The 27,676-nt window shown below is 48.0% G+C and overlaps 1 protein-coding gene across 1 annotated transcript; it reads right to left on the reverse strand.

Moving 5' to 3' along the window:
• Positions 1–359: 359 nt before the first annotated feature.
• Cfap45 (cilia and flagella associated protein 45) lies at positions 360–27,553 on the reverse strand. Its single transcript, XM_085687479.2, has 13 exons — positions 27,483–27,553; positions 24,157–24,259; positions 21,920–22,045; positions 20,011–20,153; positions 17,697–17,841; positions 17,185–17,355; positions 15,956–16,134; positions 14,686–14,815; positions 10,430–10,576; positions 8,615–8,728; positions 7,839–8,032; positions 3,538–3,762; positions 360–3,174 (listed from the first exon to the last, which is right to left on the reverse strand). The coding sequence occupies exons 1-13, from the start codon at positions 27,551–27,553 to the stop codon at positions 3,096–3,098; spliced, it is 1,827 nt and encodes a 608-aa protein (XP_085543605.2). The 3' UTR covers positions 360–3,095.
• Between the last annotated feature and the right edge of the window lie 123 nt (positions 27,554–27,676).

Consider the following 27,676-nt stretch of genomic DNA (forward strand, 5'->3'; position numbering starts at 1 on the left):
CAGGCAGCAGCTGGGGCACATGTGTTCAGAGGCAGCTGCTTGGTATATATAGGAGCCCAGTCTCTGGGTTTCCTAGGCTGGACCAACCCAGTCTGGCATTCAAGGTCTGAAGGATTCCAGAGGCATAAGATAGGTTAAGAAATCCTTGAAAGCCAATACATACCTTTATATAAGACAATATATAGATATACTATATAATCTGACCCTAATATAGTGGTCAATGCATTTAATCCCAGCCGGGAAGAAGAGGCGAGTGAATTTCTGTGAATTACAAGCCATCCTGGTCTACATAGTGAATTCCAGGATAGCCAGGGATATGGAGAGAGATGTTATCTCAAAAAAAAAAAATCTGCTACAACTAAGTTACTAATAGTAATTTTATTCACTCAAACAAACAAAAACAAAAAACAACTTTACATCAACAAAGACAATTCACCAACACCAGTACTCCTCATACTTCTCTCTGCTCCCCCACACCCTCCCCTGCAGCCTCCCAGATAACCCCAAGGCTGATCAGTGGCTTGGAGGGGAACAGAAGCTACTTGTGTCTGTGAGCGTGACAGCAGTCGAAGTCTCCTTAACTGAAAAAACTCAACAAAGGGCCAAGAGCTAACCTTCAGAGCCAGGACTGAGACTGGCCGTCCCTGATGCCTGAGCCTGAGGGTGCCCTAGAGTCCTCAATGCCACTTCTGCTCTTCACTCCCATCCTGCAGACTGTACTTGCCCAGCTTCCTGCTGGCACAGCCCTTGCTGCCACAGATGGACCCGCCAACCCCTTCTTCAGCCAGGTGGCTTTTTTATGGACCTAGTCCCACTGTCCTCATGAAGAGGATTAGAGAGGGGCTAGAGGTAGATAGTAGTTTGATAGCAGAATGCTTGACTTACTTATGGGAGGCCCCACATTCATTTCCCACAACTAAAAAAAAAAATACCTTATAAAGAATGGGTAAAAGGTTTGTACGAGATGACGATGTGGAACCACCCAATGCCCCCTACAGCTTTCAGAACCGCCCCACTTGTCGGAACTGGGATTCGGCGGATGAGCTGACTGATTCTGAAGGCTATGGAAGCTGTGTGGGGTTTATCATGAATCTTGGGAGAAGAAATCAAATCTCTCCTCCACATCATGGGACAATTCTGACATTTTAAAAAGTTAATGGGCCGGAAGGGGTAATCTTTTGTGATTCTCTCACAAACTATCTTCCTATTCTTGGTTGACTATATTCCTTTCTCCAGAGCCAGACCTCTATCCATATGGCCTAGACCCTGCCCATTCTGTCTCGCTCTGGAACCTTGGGCTCTCTCTGCAAGCCACAGACCTGCATTTCACCAGCCGTAGCCTGGTCAAATGCCAGGCTTGCTTCACAACTGTGAACCTGGCCCATTTTTCCTCTATGTAGACTCAGTAGTTGGTAATAAGTGTGGCACCTCCTTTCTCTCTGGCTTGCCCACCAGAGAGGCCCATTTTTTTTCAGCTCTGGGAAGGACAGCAGGTGTAGAACCAGCCAAATCCTGGGTAACAAGGATGTTTCTGGCTTTGCTGAGAAAGAAAGTCCTCTGAAATAGATGGTGCTTGCTCTGGGGTCCCAGTGGTGCCAATGTGCCAGCTAGAGACAGGCTAGAGTCCTTGATGGCACTGCCAATGCTTTCCCTCCTAATCTGGGCTAGGTACCTCATCTTCCAAGACCTTTAGGGAGGACTGTGTACACTTTTTTAGGAAAGAGGGCATTGGGTTGGGGGCTACAAAAGTAAGGAAAGAAGCCTTTTCCCCATCCAATGGCGCGTCCCACCAAGTTGTGTGAAAGCCACAGTCTTCCAGTTGAGGATGGTGGAGACAGTGACTGGGGAAGCCACTAGGTCCGAGGAAGAGGAAACACAGGAAGCAGCTTGTGACTCTCCTTGGGCCCTATGAAAAGAGGACTCTTGCCCCAGGCCCTTGTAACCTGGCGTTGTAAACACCCAGGATGCACCCAGCAGCCGTCCTCTCCTCCTTGGTACAGGATGCATAGAGGAAGACAAGACTGGACTCTCAATCTGAGACATGGAGCAAGTCCCTGGGGATGGGGGAGACAGGCACCACAGTGATGATTTTAGATGGACAGAGAATTATCTCCATCATTGAAAGGTGGCACTCCAGTTCAGAATGAAAAATCTGACACCCGAGGACCTCTTAAAGGTATATGAAATGGGGTGAAGCTGAGGGGAGAATCAGAAGCACAAATGAGAAGCTTCCGGAAAGGGGGACCAAGTCTACTGTTAACCCTGAGCGCTTGGATGGTACATGACATAACAGGCATTCCAGTGAGTTCCTGAAATGAATGAGTAAATGGGATTGGGACAAGGTAGGCAAGCTTAAAACAGAATTGGCTTTGAGGGGGCCCACACGTGAAATAAAGTGAATTGAGGATAACAGGGCCAAGAGTGAGGGTTAGCTGCATTTGGATGAGGAGCTGGGTCCTGGGCGTACATCCATGAGAACAGGGCAAATGTCTGTGCAGCAGTACTGCCTGGAGCTGACAGGATCTAAGCAGGAGAGGACTGAGCACAGAACAGAGAGCCGGGGCTCACACACCGCCCCCTCCATACATGTGGGCTGAGTCACAGGAGGACAGGATAAGCCAGCCTCGGCTATTCCTGCTCCTCCCTCCCCAGCTCTGCCTCCTGCAGCCCCTTCTCCAGCCCTCAACAAAAACCTATCTTTAACTCTGCCTCAGTGCCCCAAATTCCTATGAACTGGGTATGGGGCCAGGAGACAAGAATGTACTGAAAATGGACAGCGCATATGATTACGAAAAGGCCAGGCGCATTCCAAGAAAATGAAACTCACTGCTTAGGAGAGAAAACTTCACCTGAGCACCATCTGGTTCCAGAGCCCGAGCGTCAGGCCGGCCCATGTTCAGGTCCCCTGTAATTTATTTGATCCACCTTCAAAGCCCACTGGAATCCCCATGCCCACAGTAGTAAAGCTGAGCTGTTCCTCAGAGAATAGAATAGCTTTAATCTGTAACTACGAAATGTCTAGGTTAGCAGCAACTGTAGCTGCCCCCAGGGAGCGGCAGAATGTGTGCCCTCCCAAAGACCATAGATGCTCCCCTTCACTTCACAGAAGTGGTTGGCAGGATGTTGGCTTTGCGCTCAGCTTCGATGCAGTATTTCTCGGGAAGGCCGGTTGCTCTGCCGGGAGAAACACACGGCATGGATAAGTAAAGTTCCACACCGAAGGTGTGACAGGAGAAGGCAGGCCCTGGGCCTCCACAGCCTGGCACCCTGTCCCCCACCTGGTCCTACCATCTATTCACTAAGTATATTCTGCCCAAGGTCCTATCGCACTGCCACGGAGCTATCAGTGAGCCAACGAGATGCAGTCCTAGAACCTTCTGCTAGAACCCCTTCAGCGGGCAAGCCTCAGGCGGGAAGCCCTCCCACTTAGCGCCTTCTGACACTGCCCCTTCTTTCCCCGGTCACGGTTTTCCAGCCTGCTATGCCACCTCTTTGGGGAAAAGGAGAAGAGCAGAGAAAGCAAGGAACCCGGTGCACCTCAGCTCTTCCAGCTTCTGTTTCTTGATGTCCTCAATGCGTTCACGGCGCTTCTGGGCTTCCTCCTTGAGGCGCCGGCCCTCTTCGAAGGTAGCGAGCCGGTTCTGCACCTGCTTCTGCTGGTTCTCACGCACCTGCCGTCGGAGCTCATTGGCATGCTGTAAGCACCCCATGGCCTTTTTCTCCTGCTCCAGCTTCTCCTTCTCGATCTGCTCTCTCTGTGCCCTGGGGAAGGAACAAAAAGGATACAACTGGCTGAGCTCCTGGGTGACCCTTCATTGGTCATGCTTCAAAGTCCACAGCCATCCAACCTCCAGGCCTCAGGGAGGAGACTAAAAGTGCTACCATGTGCTTTCCTCTTGCCTATCAGAACCAGATCTGTTGTCATATATCAAAATGTTGAGATTCTTAATAACTTCTAAAGTATTTTTCATTTTATTTTATGTCATGGTTGTCTTGCGTGTATGTGTGTTTGGGCACCACGTCTATGCCTAATGCCCTCAGAAACCAAAGGAGGGCATTAGATGCCCTGGGACTGGAGTTACTGAGGATTATAAACCACCATGTGGGTGGTGAAAATTCATCCTGGACCCTCTAGAGGAATAGCCAGTGCTCTCATCTGCCGAGACATCTCTTTAGCCCGTAGTATGTTTTAAAGAAGAATCCCACCGTCTAACAGTTGGCTGAGCTGTGTAAATTCCGTCACTGTGTTTCACCCACTGGGAGCTCTCCCTACTCTTCCTGCTAATAATGCATTTAAGTCCTCTCTAGGCTGACCTTAGTTATCTTCCCTCCTTTCCTCTCTGATGAGAATGACATCAGCAAAACCAAGCAAGAGTAAGGAAACAGCGTCTGTAAGGTTAGCTCCACTTCAGTTGCTGGGAGAAGGCAAGAACTCAGTAAGACATCTCCCTGTTCCCTTATGGACTGATGTCTTCACATTCCTTCTAAGGATGTCTTCTAGAAGAATACTTTGTAGACCCTAACTAATATCAGGGAGGACATCTCTAATGGCATTCAGAGAAGCTCAAATGAAATCTATTTACATCTCAAAGAAATTTGGTCAGGGGCCATCTAACCTAATATCAGATGTCTTATCAATACAATCAAAACCAAACTGTAAAACTATCTTAGGTAGGGGCTCATAACCTGCCTTTCTCCCACAGGCTCACCTGTACCAAAAGGAAGATTGCTCCCCCACCGCCAAAGCCCACTGTCACATATTCATCTCCTCACTGCCTTACAAAGCCCATCCCACGTGGGGAACATTCTCAGGTCCTGACAGCTCCTCTAGTCATGCAAATGTCTCCCCCAAATCCCACACCTCTATGGGATTTTCCCAATATACAGGGAGGGGATTGCTGATCTCCATGCCCCCTCCATAGTTAGACACAAAATGCCACACAGCCCACCCAGATCTGGGGCAGGACTGTAACCCCTCCCCCCGGCTTGTCATCACTCCCCAGTATGTAGATTAGTTCCTATTGCTTCAAACTCATCTAAGTGAAGGAGTAAGTGTGGAAAAGGGAGAGCTGAGTGTTACCACTCAAGAGCTGCTGCGATGCGGGGGCAGTTGAAAGGCCAAATGAGGAGGAACTTCGTTAACCTTCATTGTCAACTCCACTAGATCATAGACGCACCTAGAAGAACCACCCTCTGGACATATCTGTGAAGGGGTTTCCTGGGAGATTTAACTGAGGGGGAAAGATGCACCCTGAATTCGGGCAGCACCATCCTGTGGACTGGGGTCCTAGACTAAAAAGTTTAGTGGAGAAAAGGAGCTGAGTACGAGCATTCTTTGCTGTCTGCCCCTCCCCCTTGTTTGTTTTCTGAGACAGGGTTTCTCTGTCTATCCTTGGCTGTCCTGGAATATAATCTGTAGACCAGGCTGGTCTCAAACTCACAGAGATCCACCTGCCTTTGTCTCCTGAGTACTGGGACCAAAGGCTTGCGCCAACACCGCCTGGCCTTTTGTCCACTCCTTGACTACGGATGCTATGTGACCAGTCCCCTTGACTCCCCTGCCATGATGGACTGTACCCCCTCAAACCATGAACCAAAATAAACCCTTCCTCACATTGCCTTCACTGGATATGTTGTCGTGACACTAAGAAAAGTAACTATCATGCTGGTCATGGCACAGGGTGAAGGCGACAATCGTGGATACTGACGGCATGTTAGGATCACCTACGAGATTTCAAAGCTACTTGCTCCAGAGCATTTAAACCACAACTGGTTAGGGTGCAAACCCGAACGACCATAGTTTCTGGAAGGTCCTGACTTAGCTCTCTTTGCTCAGTCAAGTCAACAGCCTAAAAGTTCAAGACCTTCTACCCAGAAGCAGGAAGTCCATATGTAGGCCATCCTGGAGGTCATGCTTTTGAAGTAAGAAAATATGGATTGCTGACTGTTGCAGAGACACTCTGGAAGTGAAGACGTCTGTCATGGAAGTCACATGGTTTGGAGACACTAGGTCTGGATGTTAAGCTAGGGCAGCAGGTGAAGTTGGACTTCTCCAAAGGACCGGATGAGTTTAATAGCTGGCTAGTGTATATGCTTCGGGCAAACAGCACAACAGAGGCAAGTGGGTCAGCAGCAAAAGTAGGACTTGGAATTCATCCCATTAATATTTATTAGTGCCTGCCAAAGGCACACAGCTGTCCAAGAGCATAGAGGCTCGGAGAGGTGGGGGAGACATCTGGAAGACAATCTGGAGCCCAAGGGCAGTCTCTGTGGGGGATTTGGGAGACTGTCTTCATTACCAGGTGTCCAGTGACCACAGCACAACCCCTGGGGCAGGAAAAGCAGAAGCACCAAAAGGTGTCACAGCCAGCGGGAACAAGGGGGGACGGGGGGGGGGGGGGGGGGGGGGGGAGCCTGCGCAAGTCCAGGAATCTGGTTCTGGCGGGAGAGACGGAGAGAGAGGTTCTACAGATCTGCTCTGCCTCCAGCAGGGGTGCAGGAAGTCTGGCCTGGCTTGCTCCTGACTGAGACAGTCCCAAGAGGAAGGACCCAGGGACCAGACATCAAGATGCCAGAGTGCTGATCAGCCTTGCTTCCTTTGCTTATAACTTCTATGATTTCAGTCTCCAAATGCTAATTTTATTTGGTTTGTTTCCTCATTTTTTTAAAAAAAGCTTATTCTACAGAGGTTGAAACAAAGCAAAAAGAAAGTTGTTCCTGTTATTCCTTTGGGGTGCCTTTAAGGACTAACCACGCCCACTCCTCGCCGCCATCTTTAACTCTCTCTCCTGGCATGTGCACACGTGTTTTTCTCTCTCTGTCCTCTTTTCTATTTCTGCCTTTCTTTCTCTCCTTCTTCTTAAGTAATAAATGTATATCCTTATTCTTAGCTTTATGTCTATTTACTATGTCCTATGAGCCTTTTATCCGCCGTACCCGCTCGCCACCCTGGAGATCTTGCAGGGACCCACAGCCATCCTTGTCGGACTAGCGGCTGCTTTGCAAACCTGCCAGGGAACACACCTGCCTTTTCTTTTTAAAGAACAATAGTTCCCAGTCAGATTGGGTCTGGCAGTGAATCTGATGGTGAAGATCTGACTGGGAGATGGCAACAGAGAAGGACGCCGGCTGCTCTGAGGAAGGCTCAGAAGAGTGGGCAGTGTAAGTCCTGGGCTTTCGTGTACATGCCCGAATCATCAACCGAAAGTAAAGGTAAGAGCTGCCAGGCACCAGGGAGGTGACTGTAGACGAGGTCCACCCAGCCAGGAATCTCTGAAAGCCTTCCTATGGCACAAGCCAGGACAGGGTTCACTCATAATGAGCTTGATGATACCCAGACAGAGTCTTGAACACATGTTGCTTAACAGCTCTGAGTCAAGTCAGTAGCAAAGACTCCCTCGGAGTTCGGCTCCAGTGACACAGACCTCCGCGACTGGAGTTACCCTCTGTCTCCCCTGGGCTTCTCCTATTGCAGTTTTCCCAAGTTGCAGGGGAATGTGGGATCTAGAGGGAGGTGGAACAGACCAGGTGTATACCTTTATTTACATCTTTACTGATACAGGATAAATAGCCCTTAGTTCCTTAAACACTTCCAGATGCTATTTTCCAATTCTCTAATCATAAAATGTCTGGCTCGAATGACTTTGAAATATTTCAGCCATCCATCTAGTCAGAATGATTGCGGCAACATGATCAAGATGGATGTACCTTTGCCGGTAAACATGGCAGAAAGGGCCCTTCCATCCAACACACACAATCCCCTGAGCATACTCTGTTCTCCTTTCCACAGCTCTATCAACACAGCAGAAGGAAGCCAGGGTTCTGCGCGCCCCTCCTACCGAAGGATCCTCTCGAACTCATCTCGGTCCCGCTGCACCTGAACCGCCAGCGTGTGTTCCTTGAAAGCCACCTGCTCCAGCCGGCTTTTGCGCAGCTTTTCCTCGGTCTCCATCTTCTTCTGCGCGTTTTCCTTTTCCTTTTGGCGCCATTCTCGATCCGCAACCTCCTGGTTGCGCTTGGCCCGCAAGGCATCCTGAGAAAGCAGACCGAGGGGCAGGGGAGAGGGGAAGGTGCGATGAAGGTACAAAAGAAGGAGATAGAGCCACCCATTACAGACTCCAGTCTGCTTTCCGAAGCACTGTGGATTTCTCTCGCAGCAAGTTATTGTCAAAAGAAGAAATAGAATCCTGGCACAGATCTTTGGGGTCAGAGGGGAGGGGGTCACCTTGCCCTGCCTCTCTCAACTTTATTCTTTCCCTGTTCCTCAGGCACCTCCAGGCACTCCTACAATTGCTCCTAATTTTTAAAAATGCTAATGATAGAGATGCCACATTTTCCTCTGTGTCATTAGTCAGTTAAAGCTGAAAATTCTTCTTGGTGTAGCAGTCAAAAACTTTCTCCAGAACCTAAGTGCATACTTCTGCTCTCCCGCTGCCACCATGGACAATGGGGACAGGCCCACCCTTCCTTCTCAGATGGAGTTTTTCAGAGTGCATCCCTTCATTAAGTGACATTTGTCTGCGGTTAGATTTGGAGGCCACTTTGCCTGCTGTCAAGGAATGGCAACAGGAGTGGGAGGGACAAAGGAAAGCCAGGAGGAAGAGGAAGTGGATACCTGCTCTGCTCGATAATCCTGGGCCTTCTCCTGCATGGCCCTCAGGCGGGCAATCTCCTTCTCTTTCTCCCTCCGGATTCTTTCCTGCTCAGCCTCAAACTCTGCCTCTCGAGCCTGCCAGGAAGAAAATAATAATGCAGCCCTCGGGATAATCCACAGGCCTGCAGCTTTGCCCAGAGACACGATCTCCACAGCAAACATCCCTTCCAGCATCACCTGTGGTTCCCTGCCAGCCTTGTAAAACGCAGCAGGTGGAGGCTGTCTCATTAGTCCCCCGGGGGGGGGGGGGGGGGACACGACCACCAACCAAGCTTTGGGCAATCCCACAGTGCTTAGCAGATATCTCAAGAGTGAACCATCCAAACTTGTTCCTTTTACCACCTCTGTGAAAGAACAAGAATGAATATCCCCCAAAGCTTCTCCATCACTGCTTCTGAAGGGGTCGCATGACCCCAACACCTGTGGGGGGGGACACTCAGTGGTTGTTCCACGAAGATCATCCCTTATCCCTCATTCTAGCTGCCCAATCTGCCAGGAAGCCCAGCAAGTCGCCTGCTTGGGAGTCATGCACCACTGGGTCAAGCTGATTCCTCTGCCTCATCTTTCCCTGGATGATGGGGGAGAAAATGCTAGATGCTTCTACAACCACTCTCTGCCTTTAGTCCGGAAGGGGCAGTGCCGGGAGGATGATCCCGCTTTCTGAAGACACATCATAGGGGAAGTAAGATGTGTCTACTTTCATAGAACTCCAGAATCACAGAAGAGACTGGATCCACACGTGAAGAAATCATTTTTCTGCCACTTTAAGTACATCTTCCTATTTTTACATAAATCCACATTTGCTCTAAACTATACTTGAAATTCTTTTTTTTTGTCCTCCACTCCCCGCATACCCCAATCATTCCATCACCCAAATTTGTCCCAGAATGACTCCACACACTGGGGAGCCCTATCCATCCATAGCGATCTACAGATATTGCTTCCTGGGTGGTGACTGTTTTTAATACCCAATACCAGATGTCCTATATGAGAGTTTTTACAACAACCACAACAAAAAATTGTATGGAGAAGCCGCTCTTGGTTTCTAGGGTATTCAGACATCGAGGAATTCACAGAGACTCCACTTTCACCAATTCTTTTCGTCTTCTTTTACTGCAGGTGACCCTGATCCCAACTTTTAAATGAAGGTATTAATGAAACTAATGTCAGCCTGGTTTGTGGGAAGAGGTGGTCTCTGAAGCTATACAATCTTATTGAATAAATTATCTGGCCACGATGAAGAGGAAAAGAAGCCAGGCCTATGTATTTTAGAATGATGACACAACTGCCTTCCGCTAGAGTCCCATTATTGCTCAGGCTTGTTGTGTGGTGCGGGAGATTTGCCTATAATCTGTCAATCATATTTTAAGTAAATGCTGATTGGCCAGCCTGGAAGTATAGGCAGGAAAACCAGACAGGAAGTAGAGGTGATGCAATGAGAACAGAAGAATTCTGGGAAGCAGGAAGCTCCCTCCACCTGCCCAGATCACCGAAGAAACAACATGTGAGCTGACAGCTGAAAAAGGTACCAAGCCATATGGCTAACATAGAACAGAATAATGGGTTAATATAAACTACAAGAGTTAACAAGAAGCCTAAGCTAATGAGCCAATCAGTTTTATAATCTTATGGAGTCCTCTGTATGATTTTCTTTGGGGTATGCCGGTTGTGGGGTGCCAGGCGGGACAGATACACCAACAAGCCAGCCCCTCATGTTACAGCTGTGGACACGTCACTCCTAGACACAGGTCCCAGCCTCAGACGCCAAGTCCCTACCATCTTCTTCTTGGTGAATTCCATCACCATCTGGTCTGCCAGTTTCTCCTGTGCCAGCCTCTCTGCTTTTTGTCTCTGGTTTTCATCATTGATCCGTTTGATTTCTGCCTGCATCTTCAGCTTCTCCTGATGTCTCCGCTCCAGTTCCTGCCAGCAGAAGGAAGACAGCCTCAGAGTAGAAGACGGTAAGGCAGAAAGCTGCTGGCTTGTAGAGAGACACGGAGGCAGGAGGCAGTCCAGCCGCCATCACCGGCCCAGAGCAAAGCTGTCTTTCAAGAATAATAAGCAACTTTGGTATCAGATAGCCTCTTTGCAATCTTCATCCAGCTCAACTTGGTGGTGGCCCCTAACACTTCCCAGAAAGCGTATCTCTCTACGCTTTCTGGGAACAGAGGTTCTTGAGATTCTCTCCTTCTTGCCAGGCTAACGTCTACCCCGGTGACCTCATGAGCTACCACCCTCCGACTTTCAATTTCCTTCTCCTATAGAAACTCAAATTCGAGATCTCATTCAGTAGTGATGATTAAAAAATAAACGTCAATCAGATTGAGTCGTTTCTCGACTAGGCATTAACAGAGACTATTTCCCAAGTCCTGAAAGGCAGGAAGGTGGCAGGGGAGAGGGGGGCAGGGAGGCTTTCACAGATGAAAACCTAAGGTCCAGCATTTAAGTGGCTTCCCCAAGGCCACAGAGCTGGTACAGATTCTCTGCCAAAATTGACATTTCTGCCCTCTCTGGAAACCTTGCTGGACTGTTTCAGCTTTCGATTCTCTCTAAGTTTTCTACACTTGAGGCTGGTGCCACACCTTTGGGAAGTGATTGCCTCCCTTTCATTCTGTCCCTGTGTCATTCCCTCTCCCTCCCCTGATGGCGTGTAGCCCACTGTGAGGAAGACAGCAAATACCCAACAAACTATAACTAAACAAAGACCAAAGCAAGTAGTATGTGATGGGGGGAGGGAAAGGCTTAGATACAGAGCCCTGGAAAGCAGAGCGCCAACTACAGTGTCAAAATATTTTCTAAAAGAGAAAGTCTATATTTGTTTCCCACCCCAAGCCACCATACTCAGGTATTTTTAAGCCAGGTACATGTTTTTTTGTAACTGGCTTAAACCCTACTATGTAGAAGGGTCCCACTACCATAACCCTAGCTGGCATAGAACTCCCATAGACCAGGCTGGCCTCGAACTCACAGAGATCAGGTGCCTTTGCCTCAGGAGTGCTGGTGTTAAAGGTGTGGGTCACCACACCCAGCATATTCCTGAGTCGTGGACAGAGACACTGGAATCTTGTGCATCTGGCTGCCCTTCACCACCAATGGATCTCGGGCTCCATTTCAGGTCTTCCCACCCACTTGTTCAGCTTCCCAAGCTGCTCCCTGCTCCATTTCTTCAAAAGCAGTACCTCCCCAAAGCCTTGCAGCTTCTCTGCAGCCCAGCTTCAGCCTTGATCCACTCCGGCCAAGGCCTTGCTGCCCTCAGCCTCCCTAGGGCTGCTCTCCGCCAATTCAGCAGCTAGCCAATTTACAGCTTCCTTATTCCAGGAAGCTTCCTGACCAGATCCCCACAGCAGCTCTGTGGGTTGCAGGCTCACTCTCTCCTGACTCTTATACTCTCTCCTTCTTTCTTCCCTCACACCACTTTTCCCTTCTGCCCCTCCACCCCTTCTCCATTTTTCCCTTTCTATCTTTTTCTCACCCATTTCAGGACTTCCATTGGTTGCCCAGGCATTATTCACACTGATCCTCATAGTTAATAAGCTGTCACTGCTGATCTAGGACATTTGTATAATCATGTATTTATTTGCTTCATTGCCTGTGTATTTACTCTTTGGTTTGCTGTTTCTGTTGGCTCATTTGACTTCCAAGGAACCGAAGGGACTTTCCCTGTTTCTTGTCATCAAAGTCCTTCAAAGCAACACAATAAAAGTCCCTTGATTCTTCTCCACCTTGCCAATAGAGCGAGAAGAGCTGGCCTACTCCACAGTGTGCTGACAGGCAGCTCGATGGCTGGTGAGGGGCAGGGTTCTACCCTAAACTTGCTTACTAATACTTTCTGGAGAGTTGGTAGTGTCTTTTGGAAGGATCTCCAAAGGACAGTGACACATCAGTGTAATGATGTTGACTCACTGACCGCTGGGACTTCCCAGCGAGCCCACCAATTCCCAGCTCCCCACGATCTAGCTGAAGTCTTTGCTTCCCATCTCATTCCCTGCATATTTTCCCCATAATTCTCCATACCTCTCTTTTTTGACTCTTTCCCACACTTCTCCCCTGAGCCAGTATCCTAGCTGGTTGCATCTATCTTCTTGGTCTCCTTTGCAAGCGGTTCACGAGGTTAAAGCCCCATCTTCTCCCCCAGAGATCTGCAACTTACTCTTCACAGCAGTCCTTATACTGGAGGTGTTCTGAGACCCTGCTGATGGTACTCTTACTGGTTCCCAGTCACTCACCAACACCCAGTGTCCTCCTGGTTGATGACAATTCAATCATCCACACACATGGGGTGGGGGACACAAAAATAAAATACCATGTGTTCCATGAGTTAAATGGCACCATGGAAAAAGGAATCAGGTACAAGAATGCTGTTGGATAGGAGGAATAATTGCTGGTGTTCTGTAGCACAGCAGGATAATTATAGTCAACAATAATCAATTGCACATTTGAAAATACTAATAGAAAATATTCTGAGTGTTCCCAACACAAAGAAATGTTGACTGTCTGAGGTGGCAGACATTTGCATCACCCTGACCATTACACATCCTACATACAGAACTGTAGACCACAAACATGCACAATTACTATGTGTCAGTTAAAAATAAAAATATACTAAAGAAACAAATGAATCAACAAATAGGGGAATGCTTCTAGATCAAAACAGACTAAAAAGGTTTAACCAAATGCAGCCTGCAAGGCTTATTTAGAAGCTGGTTTGGAAAAAGAAAAATACATTTCTGTGCCAATTAATGAAAATTGAATATAGGTTAATATTATGGGATCTTTGAAGGAGTTTTTGATGGAGACTATGTAAGTGGGCCCTCGTCCTTCAGAATGCGGAGCGAAGTACTTAACAGCAAAGTGTCAAGATGTCTAGAGCTAAAAGTAGTTTAGTCAAACATTAAGGTAATAGGTTAATCATTAAACCAAAGTGAAGTGCTTATGGATATGGTTACAATTCTTTCAACTGTTGATTGTGTGTGAAGTTTTCAAAAAAATGGGCAGAGGGATGAATATGATCAAAACCCATTGTACAAAATTATCAAGGGACTAATCAAACATTAATGTGTGTGTTTTCAAATGCTTGCTCCAGGACTAACGTGCTTGCCACACAAGCGTGAGGACCATGAAGACTGGCATTTAGATCCCCGGAAATCTTGCAAATGCTGAGTGGGTGTGGTGGTCCGCTTGTAACTGTAGCCTGAGAAGACACAGAAAAGCTCCCCAGAGCAAACTGGCTAGCACGACCAGGTTTGACACAAGCGGCCTCAGTGAAGCAGGCAGAAAAGTGATGGAAGATAATTCCTGACATCAACTTGGGGCTTTCCACATGCATGCGTGCACACACATCTGTCTGTCACATGCAAAAGCCTGTGCACCTACAGACATATGTGCATATGCATATGTCTTTGTTACATGTTTCATGTATTGCAACAGACCAGATAAGGCAAATAAAAGACCATCTTAAACTTTATCAGGTTCACATAGATGTGTCATTGGGCATTTTGTTTTATTTTGTTTTTGGTTTTGTTTTCTCATTAAATGATCCTCCTAATTTTATCGAAGCTAATAGGGATAAAAGGTTTGGCTTCACAACACAATTAATGACAATGGGATATTGTGTACTTTGAATGAGACAACAGCGGGGAGCAGGAAACTAAGCTAAACTGAGCTACTGTTCATCTGTGGAGTGTATAATTTCCCTCAGTAACCGAGGAAAGGATTGTAAAACATCCTGATGTTTACTTGTGCAAAGCATGCAACCATATATTTCCTTTATGCGTCTGTTCACATTGATATGCCAGTCTCAGACCCCAAGTCCCTGGGAGGCAAGGACAATATTTATCCAAATCACAGCTCATCCCCAGCATGATGCCATGACCAAACAAATGTTTCAGACAGCAATTAAGAAGCTTATGGTGATGGTGTTGTGAAATGAACGTGTGCCTTGTCAGAAGAAAATCACTCCATACCCTGAGCCCAAAATCTCAGAGGGCTCTCCTGCTGACGGTAAAGCTCAGCATGGCCCGGTCGCCTGGTACCTGCAAATCCTCCTCCTGGAGCTGCTCCATATAGGCCAGCATCTGCTCCTTCTCCTGTTCACGGTGCTCTGCAAGCAGCGATCGCTCCTCTTCGTTCTTTTTTATCTGTTCCACAATGTGCCGTTTTCCCCTGGGAGAAAACAGGGCCAGAGTGGCTCTGACATCAAGAGTCCAAGTTCCCACCCCCGCTTCTACCCACACAGACGACGGGTCTCACAGGCATCATTTGACAAGTGTCCCTTTGGCCCACTGACGCTTCCTGCACCCAGACTAAAGTCCTTCCCTTGAGTGTCCAGGGCCAGAAGCCCTCAGTTTGCTGTGTTCTAGTTCCAATTCTAGTTCTAATCCCTGCCTGATGTTCCTCTTCTTTATCTGTCTGCCCAGGAGTTACCCTACATCCTAACCCGTCTCTCCCTTCTGGGATTTAACAAGCTCCTGGAATGCAGCTTTTCCCCAAGTCTTCTAATGATGTGGGAAGCCGGCTTCCTCCCCCAGCTTCACAGTGCATTGTAGATTTTCAAAGCCCAGGATCTCGAATTTCTTTAGTGCCTCTCCTCTGTTATCTCCCAACTCTCATGCCTACTCTGCCCACTGCCCTTTTGTGTACATACGTACACTGAAGACTCTCAGCTGCTGATAGACAGGGCTGAACCCCGAGCTCTGCTCAGCAAAGCCCTCTTTTCAACAGTAAATACAGGGCTACTTCATCTACAATCAGTGCTTCCTGCCAACTGACCCCAGGGTGCTGTAAGTGTATCATCTAGAGCCTATGGCCTGAGTAAAGGCTGCAGGAATGGGAGAAGACAAGGCAAAGATATGAATCAAGGAGAAATGTTCAACATCATATTCAGATGCTGAATGCTTCATATGGCAGGCGACGTAAGGAGGGGCAGAAAGAGTTGCCTGGAAAGAGGGTGTGAGATCAATCAGTGTGAGATCAGGTCTGGACACTAGAGCTGCCTAACAAGACAGAGCATTCCTTCACTAGGTCTGCTTATAAAGACTTTGTAGATACTGGGAGAGGAATGCAGAGTGGATGACAGGAAGCACGAAGAACGGACACCGAATTGGAGTATACAGAGAAGCACCATTACAATCCTGTAAATAAGCTTTCTGGGTTGTATGATTCCCTGAATCATTCCACAAGGGATGAGAGACATTGGAGCCTCACCACCACCTCTCAGTTCTTCCCTTTGCTGGGCTACCTGGACCTGAAGATACACAGGAAGGACTTAGGAAGGGGAACTGCCAAACCCACATCTTCACCTACCGTAGTCTTTCCTCCTTCCTCTTCTTTTCCCGATCCTTCTGCCTTTGGATGGATTTCTGCCGGTCTTCTTCCATCATCTGATCCAACCGCTTCTCCTCCTCTTCCAGTTCCTTTCGTATCTGCTGCTTCTCCAGGATCTGGGCATCCCGGATTGCGTGGCACTTGGCATTCAGAATAATCTAGGGAGTGAGGGAAAAGATTGTGGCACTAGGCCCTGCGGGTAAGGTTAAGGAAGGAGGCATTATGCGTGTGTGGACATTTAAGGGGGCAGAAATGGAAGCAGAATGCTACTGAACGTGCTGGAGATGTGCAGGGTCCACCACAAGCTCAGAGAAAAAAGAGCATTTTTTTCACTCACTTCTTAACACAGTGTAGCTCAAATGTTTACTGGGTTCTTATTAGGCACTAAGGTTTATTCAAGGAGAGACAGCACCACTCGGTATTGTAAAGTTTGAGAGGTGATGGATCAGTGTTCTGAAATATGATGAAGATCATGATATTCACCTACATAAACACACACAAAGTCTCCACAAGACTTTAGCAGTTCCTTTGCAGGGACCCAGGAACACCATGTTATGCTTAGGGAAGTCAAGATCTTTGAGCAGAAATCAAACCACTAGGATGTTTTTAATCGAGAAGAACCGAACACAGCATAAAAGAAATGAAAAACCACAGTGTCGTCATTAAAACCCAGAAAATATGAGCTTGGGGAACATAAAAGCAGGTATGAGTGGAGAAGATTTAATGCCTAAGAGATGGGAATCAGAGATGAAGGGGTTGGGGAGTCAACGGTTTTTCTCTTGGTCAATAAGAGAAGCACACACAAACTAATTACAGAATAGAATTGCAAATGAGCCCCCCATCTTTATGCTTTCTGCTGAAAGCAGCACTCTGGGCACCTCAAAAAGAACCCTATTGTCTGCACCACCATTGGGGCCAGACGTGAACTACCAGAATAAAAATAAAAGCGAGATCCTTATCAACCCCAGCTCACAAAGGCTGTCCTACATCTTGGCTTATTTAATACCGTCAATAATTCTCCTAAACAGTGTCGCCCTCACTGTTTTACACATGGACTCAATGAGGCTCTGGGAGGGCAAGTGACTTGCTCTACTCATCCAGCAAGCAGGTCAGTCCTCCTCCTGCCAGCCCCGCCCACAGCAGTCCCTCACCTAGTCCAGCCAAAGAGGGAGTGGCAGTGAGTCTTCAGATAAAAGGAGGAGACCCACCTTGCTCATGTCCTTAAGTTCCTCCTCCTGCTCCATGCGAAGCTTGTTGGCTCTCTGCAGAAGGTTCTGGGCCCGCTCCTTGGCCACCTCCTCCAGTTCACTCAGCTTCTTGTTGTTGCTCCAGGCCATTTCTTTCTGCTTCATGATCTTCTTGCGGATTGTCACTGCTTCCTAAGGGACACCAGCCTGCATTGGCGGGGGTTATGCCCTGTGAACTTGTCTGCCACAGGTAACCTGGGAAGATTTCGCCTCAGTCCGTCACTGTATCACAGCCGAGAGGATTCACAGCCGGGCTTTGCTCGTTCTCCCAGTGGCCCATGTAGCCCTCCCGTATCTCAGGGGTTTCCTTCCAGTCTTCCTTGTCCAACATTTCTCATTTAAATGCATATGCACACCTTATTTTAGCATGCCTCAACTGCGTTCATCCCCTCTGGGATGAGAAGCTGGCCTCCCTTTACACTTTTCTATCCTGCCACCCATCCACCAAGCACAAGGCTATGAAGGTAAGTTACCAAGATGGCTTCCTTCTCCTTCTTGAAGGCCTGCTCTCTGGCCTCCAATTCTTCTTTGGTCAGGACGTGGGATGCCCATTTGATCCGCTCAAACTCCTCAGGGCTGATGATTAGGGACTCCCCAGAGGGGTCCTCTGTAGGAACACTGACACAGGAATGACCAGGGTTAAGGAGAAGAGCAGGCTCCAAGCTCCCACGCTCTCTTCTCCCCATACTATGCTGAGGGAGGAGAGTCAGCAACTTCATGAACCACTAGAGTGAAGGGTTTCAGGTTAAAAGCAAGTGATGCTGCAGATTTAAAAAAAAAAATTTACATCTTTCTCTCTGTGATCTGTCTCATATGCTGCATTCTTTGTGTAACTGTCCATGACCCTTCCTTGTGTTTATATATGGCCACGCTGCCCCCCAAGCATTTTCTTCTGAACCCCACCACATTCTGACTCTGTTTTACTGCCCACATCAGGACCAATGACGCAAGGCGTGTTTCAAGCTTCTTCGGGATGAAGCTCTATCTTAACTACATCAACGACCTTAATCTCTGACCCAGAGTTTGGTACTTCACACTCAAAATAAAACTGCTGAGTTGAACTTTGAAAACAAATTATTCCCGATACATAAAAAGTATAGGGAATGCTCAGCAAGGTTGAAATGGATGCTGGTGGGAAATCTAAATATTCCTGCCCATCCAGCCTAGATAGAAGCTTTGAACCCTAAATATTAATTAAAAACTCTGATCGACAGCTGCTGGAGACATGTTTCTTGAACTCTCCTTGTAGCTTCCCAAACGCATTCAACAAACCTATAGCTAATTATAATGATTAGAAACAAATAACATACATCAAGGGTGGGGGAGGGAACAGCTAAGAGGTGGGAATAAGGCTGCTTCGGGGTGAGGTCATTTAACAGGCGCATGGCCAGAAGACGCAGATGAACTGAGACAGGACGTGAACTCTCGGCTATTAAAACGAGTGGGGGTTGTCCGAGAAGTAGATTTACAGACTAGTCAAGGTCCTACACTACACCAAGTGGTGTGGCCCCAAACAACCGAGGGTATGGAGGGACCAAGAGCAAACTGGATGTATGACAGTGGACTGGAAACACCACCAGTGTGTCTGCAGAGAGACCACTCCAAGAAGCAGCGCCAGCCCTCTGAAGGCTACTGCCCACAAGGGGCTGTTAGATGCTCAAGTTGGCCAGCCTCAGCCAAACAGAGGCTGTAGTCAAACCTAGCTCCGACACTGGGATCCAGCTGTGTCTCTTCAACTTAAGGCATGAGTCAAGGACTTCAAATTCTGGGAACTTACGTCATTCGTCATTCAGCAATGGAGCCAGAATGGTAGGAATGGGTAGAGAGTGTGAAGCATTAAACACAGAGCTAAATCACCAAACACAGCACCGGCTCCTGGCACTTGGCTGCGCTCAACATGAGCCCTTAGGAGGAGTCCAATGGCGCTGCTCCAGACAGGCAGTAAGACTGATGTAACCCCAGAGGAACCTGGAGAGGCCCTGTGAATTTCCTCTGATAGCCACGCAGTCTGGGAAGGAGCCAGAGTGCTAATTAGGCATCTGGTCAGTTTCCCTTTGCTTTGGATTCCTGATGGAGCCAGAAGGAAGTGACTCATCTGGTTCACTTCCCTTCACCACGTGCACTTCTGAAGACCAAGAAGCATTGCCCCCCCTCTACCAGTTACTTTTGGAGCCCAAAGCTCATCCTAAGAAAAGGAGGAGAGAGAAACTTTGGAGTGAAGAGCAGTGTACTGGTAACCACTAAAGGGAAAAGAGGAAGGCCAAGAAGGAGAAGAAGGAACTCTCAAACAAAACATCATGGTTCTTTTCTCTTTCACATGTAGTCGTGCATGTGCGTACATTCATGCCTGTGATCATGGAAATAGAGGACTTTAAGGAAGGAAGAGATTTTAAGTAGAAGAAGGGAACTATAGATGATATTGGCATGTATGTGTCATGATAGCAGAACATGACTATTTGGAGGAGGAAGGGGACCCTGAAGAAGGGAAGAGGGAGGACAGGAAGGCACTGGGGAAAGGACAAATAAGAACAAAGTATATAGATATAAGAAAATGTCACAATGAAACCCATTTCTGTGTATATTAACCCCCCAAAAAAGATTTAAAAAATATCTATACAGGGCAAGAAAAACAAAAAAAAGAACCCAAAAGTAAACGAAAAGAGGAGAGGAGTGAGTAGGAAGGCAGCTGGAATTGGGCTGGCTGGCTGGCCCAGCCTAGTTTCCCCATCACCCTGAGCAGAGGCACTGGCTAAGCCCAGAACCCAGGACTAGGCCGTGGGGACTCACATGAGTTCTCGGACCATGTCTCGGGTGACCAGCTGGATTGTCTCGGGCTTGTGGTCCAAACCCAGAGCAGTGAGAGTTTTCCGGACAGCATGCTTATCACGGAGCAGCACGATGGGGCTGTCACTCCTGCCCTGGGGTGCAGGCTATGAGATCAGAAAGGAAGACTTTGAAGCTGGTCACTCCACTCCCCACTGACCATCCTAACCTCAGGGTCCATCCCAACCTCAGGGGTAGCTTCCCTGGGGTTTCCACACCATCCAGCCATGGGGGTGGGTGCCAAGAGGAGCTGACTCTGATAGAGACTGCTGGACATCAAGAGGCTAGGGCACTGTCATGCCTTCTGTTCTCGGACAGGCATTCCTCTTGAGGATGCCAGAGACTGTGCCAAGGGGTGGGGAGGAGAGGGGGTGACAGTGTGTATCTATCCTTATGTTAAAACGCTTAGGAATGAAAACAAAATTTCTGATGTGTGGTTATCTCTCCATGAACAGTTCTGGTCTTGTGAAATTCTTGGACCACAATGAGTTTGAAGCAATACATGTTACAGATTAATCTACTCTTTAGAATTAGTAAATTGTCATCCTTTCTAATGATTAATAATTTTTTAAAAAAGAAAAGCCATATTGAGAGAGTCAGACATGCTAAGTGGCCTAACAGGAACCTGCCTTTAAAATCTAAAATGTTTGGGCCAAGCATGGGGGCACACACCTGTGATCCCAGCAACTGGGAGGCAGGGGCAGGAGGAAGGCTAGTTTGAAGCCAGCCTAGGCTACACAGCAAGACTCTTAGCAAAAGAAAAGTGATTAAGGAGATCACCGAGGATTCAGCAAAATGAACACAGATCAGGTGTGTGATGATTTTCAGATCTTTTTCTAACTGTGGAAGAGTTATCGAAAAAAAATGCAATCACCCATTTCAGGGAATTTCTAAACACAGGAAAATGGAGGTGCCATAAATGCAGTAACTGACACCTGCCTAGTGTCGTGGGGGTGGCTTGGCCTGGTTCACTTTGCACTGTCCCCTGAGCACTGCTGCCACCTGCTGTCCATCTCTGCTTCCGGAAGGGCACGACTCAGTCACGCCACAGGCCACTTCTGCCCCCTACCGCCCACTTCCTGGACTCTCTTCTACCCAGGAGGCCAAAGAACTTCTTGGGGCCAGGACAGGACTAATCCTGGAGCCCTTGGCCATTTCCCACCCTCCTTCGACTAGAAATTTCCATGAGGACCCTTCCCCTCAAAAAGAGTCTCTAGGGGTAATTGTAAAATTTCCTCCTTTTGACTCTTGCCTTTACCAGTGGGGAAAACACAGCAGAGTGGAAGATCTTCCAAGGGACCCTCAGGAAAGCCGTCTTCAACACAAGGCCAGGCCAATGAAGAGCAAAAACAGACACCAGCTCTCTACTCCCCAGCCCACCTACGCTTCTTTCTCCCCTCAGTTCCTCCTCTCTCTTAACCCCTCCCTGCTCGGCTCTCCAAGTCTCACTCTTTTTGCCTCCTTCCCATTGTCCATCACAGGCACCGAAACCGTTCCAAACAACGTGCTACCTCTCCTTCTCTGCACCCCAGGAACTGTCACCGTCCCAGTCTGGGTCAGTCTTGCTTGTCTCCCCAAGCTAAGCAACAAAATGTTTTAGTTCAGAACCAGACGGCGGCAAAGGGAGGTTGTTTGTGTTGTTTTGTACTCTGACACTGTGAAGAAGTGGGAATTTTCAGGGGTGAGGAACCAGGTACCCCTGCTTTAGAACACTCTAGATGTCAGAGCTGGACAGCTAGGGACTCAGAACTTCCCCCTTTTTCTTTGGGGTGAAATCTCTGTGGCTAGCACAAACTTCATCCTAAGCAAACTGGTCTAGACCAGTGCTGTCTGGGGGCGGCTACCCGTGGGGGACCTGCCAATAATTAGTTACCTTGACACCTCCAAAAAGGCTCTCATCTACCTCCGAGTTCACGGCTTTGGTCCGATAGCGAGTCCTATTCCGTGACCTGTTGGAAGCAGTGGAAGCGGAGCTTGAGGCGTCTCCTGTACTGAGTGGCTGCAGGGAGAGACAGAAAGGATTGGACATCAGTATCCAGTGACATCCAGACCACAGGCCACAAACATTTCTCTAGCTTGTGATGAGGGCCTGAAGGGTGATTGTGTGGGAAAACCTCTTGCAGAAAGTACCCATATAGGCCCTGAAATGCAGGGAAACGACATCTGCGCCGGGGGGAGGAGGGGATCTCTTGACAAGGTGCACCAGCTCTACAAAAGATCATTTCTGTCTTGGAAGCTGATGAAGCCAAGTCAATCACAAGGTACAGAAGAAAGGACGGAGGAAAAGGCGCCAAGAGGAACAGAGTAACACTGTACCCCGCTGCCTGCCCAGCTGTGGCAATTCCCACAAGAATGGCCTTGGGAGGCGACTGCACGTGCCCTCCTCACTACCGTCTTCTCAGCCAAGCTCTGGGGCCCCCTTCGCTAAGGATATACCACAAAAGGAAACAAAAGGTGCAGAGATTCATTTGGGCCACGGCTCGGCATGTGATGACTGACAAACTTTAGGTAGTGGATAAACGATGATTGATTACCCACTACAATCAGACAAAATTAACCAAAGTGTAATAATACACCATACCATTCAATGTGCCCATAGCTTTCTATATTTGGCAGATTCCTCGACATCCCCCCTCCCACGACGCACACCCATACCCACTAACAACTGTGAGAGACAAAGCTCATTCCCAACAACAAAAGCTGCACACATCATGTATTTGCCTTTCTAGTCAAGCAGGGGACCTAAGCTGAGCCAATAAGATGCCCCCGACCTGACAGCGGCTAGAGAACTGGTGATGCAAGACGCAGAACAAGCAAAGCCTTTCTGACTCGCATGGCGAGAGCAGCCACAGTCAGCGTCTGGGGCGGCGCTGATAAGGACACCACCAGCACGCAAAGCTAGCACTGCTGGGGAGCACGCGCCAGAGCAGTTCCCGGTTTTGATTTTGGCCTTGGTTACAGCTGAAGAGGCACCCTCTGTTCCTATTTTCCAAACCTAGCTTCCCTCTGGAGCAAACTCAGCAGGCTTTCCTAAATCCTCTCAGGGTGTTCCATCCTACTTAAACAAGACTTCTCATTGTGCTGCTTATACCCAAGAGCCCGGCTAATCACAACCTCCAGTCCCAGCGGTCAGTCCAGCTTTGGCTCGGCCCCGAGAGTAGCTATCTGCATCCAGGAAGCTGTTCCTGCAAGGACTTCTGGATAACGGTAGCCTTAATCTAAAGCTGATTCATACATTGCTTTGGAGGCGCCCACACCCGCCTCGACAAAGCGCTGTAAGCTGAGATATCTTGGGGAAATGGTCTAGACACACTGGGTCCCTCCAAGTCTGGGAATCAGAAGCCACCAGGGGGATGGAGTAAACAGAGACGTGGACTTCGCAGTCCAGTCCAGCTCACTAAACACTGGCCAGTGTTTTACAAACTCTCAGTGAGCTGCTGTTACCAACAAGACCGCCTTCCAGTCCCTGTAGCACCTGCGTCAGGTTTTTACACTAAACTGGGCAATGATTCTCCAGCTGGCTCTCTCCAAACAATTAGAACAGCTGGGTGTGCCTTCGCCTCACTGCCTGGCATCGCTAGCATAGGCTTACGGAGGGAACCCCCTTTACATTTTCAAGACAGCAGAACAGACAAGCCTGGATTTATTGAAAGGTAAATATGGTAGCCCCAGCCAGGTGATGGTGGCTCATGCCTTTAATGCCAGCACTTGGGAGGCAGAGGCAGGTGGATCTCGGTGAGTTCAAGAACAGCCTGGTCTACAAAACGAGTTCCAGGACAGTCAAGACTGTTACACAGAGAAATCCTGTCTCAAAAAATATATATATAGTGGCCCCAACGATGCTGCATAGCAGCCTCTGACGGGTTGTTAACTGGTGGCGATGAGGAACATGCCATCATCTCCATTGAAAATAGAACAAGAGGAAATGAACAGAAACTTCAGCAGATAGGATCTAGGCTAAGGATGGTGGGGAGAGGGAGGAAGGATAACGAAGGGTGGGGTTTAAGTTCTCTATGCGATTAAGGAAAAAGTGCAGGACCTGGCACAGAGTAGGAACCCAACTTACATGTGATGCAAAACAAGGAAAGAAATTGAACAAAGTGACCTTACAAGGAGTCTAGACCAGACTGAGACGCGTGTCTCTGGGAAATGCTTGTCTGACTCCAAGCCACTCCGCCATTCCACGTTTTCCAGGTCACGTATGCGGTCTGCGCTGTGGATAATAATGTATATGAAAGGGCTCCGGAGTACAGATGGAAAGTATTATTATTGTTTTCGCATCTGTTTTCCTGTTTCTTTTCAAGGGCTCCTTGTGTGTGGCATTGTGCACCAGACTATAGGTCCCTCAAGGCAGGGACTGTCTCCTCTTTCCTGTGTCCTTGGTACCCAGGTTGGAGGAAGTCACCACAGGAAATAATCCACTGCCTGAACCTAGAAGTCGGAACAGAGGAAGGAAAGCAAATGACCACAGAAAAAATAGCCACTGAGCAGACCCAGGGGAAGCTATGAGCACTAGTGTTGGGTATCTAAGAAAACCTCATTTGAGAACCGCTGACTTTGAAGCCACAAACCTTACCCCAGGGCTAGAATAACCAATTTTGCCAAGAGTAACAAGAACTAGGGAGGTCACTGTGTAAACACACTAGAAAAAAAAAATGAAGAACCAAGCAGAAATGGAAAGTTGGATCCCTCTGGACCAGAGGCAGTAGCCAAGTGGTCCTCTTAAGAGGTAAAGGGTTGGTTTTATTTCTTGCGTGACCAAATAAATATCCCCACGACTCCGAGCTGTGGCTAGCCAGGAGCTGCCTGCCCCTGCTTGGAAAAAGACAGCGTTGGAAGGAAAAGCAGTTGGCTCCAGCTGCCAACAGCTGAGAAGGTGGGGGAGGGTAGCAATGGGGAAGATGAAAATTGATCAGGAAACAGATAAGCATGCAGGCCCTGCATTGACATGCTGATTGTAGTGACACAGCAGCCCCTTTCTCTTTAGAAACTATCTTGTCCCAAGAGCATGAGAATTTGTTCCAAACAAGGGTGCTCTAACGGAGACGCTGAGGCAGAAAGATTAACTCAAATGAACAGAGTTTAAATAGAAAGATCTCCATAATATCCGAATGTTGCATGGAGCGAACCGCTTGTTCATCCCAGCTGCCCAGAACCGAAATAATCACACAGAAACTGTATTCGTTAAATCACTGCTTGGCCCATTAGCTCTAGTTTCTTATTGGCTAACTCCTGCATCTTAATTTAACCCATTTCTATTAATCTGTATATCACCAGGAGGTCGTGGCCTACTAGCAAAGTTCCAGCACGTCTATCTCCAGCCACAATCCCATGGCATCCCCCCTGACTCTGCCTCCTTTCTCCCAGCATGCCATTTAGTCCCCCCTCCTCACTGCCTACCTAAGTTCTGTCCTATCAACAGGCCAAGGCAGTTTCTTTATTCATTAATGGTAATCGCAGCACACAGAGGGGACTCCCACATCATACAAAGTCTTTAAGAAACATGTCTTTTTCAATAGGAGAGGGAGGAAAATGTGAGGGGAATGGGGGGGGCATGAAGTGACTAAACCTCATTATATAACCATAAAACTGTCGAAAATTTTATTGATGAAAAATACATTCTAAGAAATATGTAAGTACTCCTGTGGAAATGTTGGTAGAGAGGGCTGGCTTAGTTGCAAAATGCTTGTTGCACAAAAGTGTGAGGGCCTGAGTTTGGCTCTCGGACACTCAGGTAAAAGCTGAGCATAGCATCGCACATCTGTGACTCTGCCCCCCACCTCCCTTCAAGTGGACATTACCATCTGAAGCTGTTTCTTATATTGAGCAATTTTCTGCAACGAGTAGGTAACCATTTTATAATCAAGAAACCTAACAAGAAAATAAAAACAATAGCAAAATAATCTTCCTAGTTGAAAACCAAGTATAACTTGGGGCTGGCACCTGACTCTGAAGGCGAGATCGTGCAGCCCCTAGGAAACGAGCTCAGTTTTGTTTATATAGATGGCAGGATCTGGGGTATTTGGCTTAAATTCAGCAAGCCGGTGCTAGCAGGGACTGGAATGGCTTGGTGTGGAGTTTCCCTGACGTAAGTCCAACACCTGTCAACTGAACAAAGACAAAGACAGGCTCGTTCTTGGATGTCCTTCCTACTCTGAGAGCTAGTTCCTCCTACAGTCAACGGGCTGGCAAAGTTAGACTTCAGATCCTCTTCCGTAGACTTGGCTACTAAGAAAGGAAGGACTCCCACACACATCAGGCCCCTTGCCTTTCACACTGAGTGATCCAGCCGGTTGTCCTCTATTTTTAAGTGGACGAGATTGCCCATCTGCAGAGAATCACCTAAACATTACAGCAGAGTTGGTACTGAGCTCCTGCCCCTCCCTCTAGAGGATGATATCAATTATTTTCTTTTGAAGTGATTAATAGCCTATCTATGATCCTCACCACCACCACCTCTTCTCATTCTTCCATGCTCTCAAAAAAAACACACACAAAACAACAACGACAAAAAAAAACCTTGTGAATAGCACTATAGACACACACACACACACACACACACACACACAGAGTCACACACATGCGCACACTTGGCCTGCTGGGGATTATTCAAACCCACTACCTTCCCAACATGTCTATATACCCATTCCTATCCAAAGGATTTTATAAGGGTCAAGTAACTCAGCCAGACTCTTGTTTCGAGTGGTCTTCGGGTGGGAATCTTTGGGCTTTGGGAGCTATGCAGCCCACGTGTCTAGCTAGTCCAGTTGCAACTTACTGATTCATGAATACTTGGGGAAAGGATACTTTCAAAACAGGAGCCGTGAGTTGATATCTCGCACTTGTCCTTGGATATCAGGCACGGTGTCAGGTCATCACACACATACACTCACACTGTTGTGCTGAGAGGAGACATCAAATAAAATGTACAACTGAAAGGCTGAAAGGGGTCCCCATCGCTCCATTTTAGAGGGTCCCCGGAAGTTGGCAACTTGAAGACTTACTTCTTTCATAATAAACCAGCTTCTTCTGAAATCCACTAAATCCCACAAAAGCAAGGCAGCCTCTGAGTCTAAAGTGCGTCCACAAATACAACCCAGTTACCCCCACTTGGCCACCCAGGTTGCCAGACATTCTAGTAAGTTCCAGTAACTGTGTGCTCCAACACCTGTCCGCAGCCTCCCCTTAACCCCTCAGAACCCACACACTCAGGCCCAGGCTTTCATGGCTCCTACCGGGTCTCGCTGGTCTTCTCAATCTATGGCTATGGCAGCTCAAGGAATCTCAGGACTCTCCGACTTACCTCAATTATTCCCCAGGACTTTGTAAACCTGGGATCCTCCTCATTCATTCATTCGTTCATTTATTCAGCCATCCATTCATTCATTCACAAATGCTTACGGCGCGCCCACCGAGTGATCCTAAACCATTCTCACACAAGTGAGAGCCGAGGCTCTTCTGGAACATTAGGTGCCTTTCCTGTGATCACCCCGGTGGTTAGCCGCATAGTAGGTCGCCGAGCCCATCATCTGGCCTTCTTATCGGAGCTTTTCTCCACATCACATCCCACAACCCAAAAGACCCAGCCCAGAGGAAGGGGAAAGATGCAGCACACCCCCCATTCAGCACC

This window comes from Myodes glareolus, chromosome 5, assembly GCF_982192425.1.
Source record: "Myodes glareolus chromosome 5, mMyoGla1.1, whole genome shotgun sequence".
NCBI lineage: Eukaryota > Metazoa > Chordata > Mammalia > Rodentia > Cricetidae > Myodes > Myodes glareolus.

Coding starts and splice junctions, on each gene's coding strand:
- Cfap45 (XM_085687479.2), bottom strand. CDS start 27,553: ATGCGGCTAACCACCGGGGTGATCACAGGAAAGGCACCTAATGTTCCA. Junction 22,046..24,156: donor CAGTCTGGTCTAGACTCCTT/GTAAGGTCACTT, acceptor CTCTCCCTGCAG/CCACTCAGTACAGGAGACGC. Junction 8,729..10,429: donor AATTCACCAAGAAGAAGATG/GTAGGGACTTGG, acceptor TCTTCCTGGCAG/GCTCGAGAGGCAGAGTTTGA.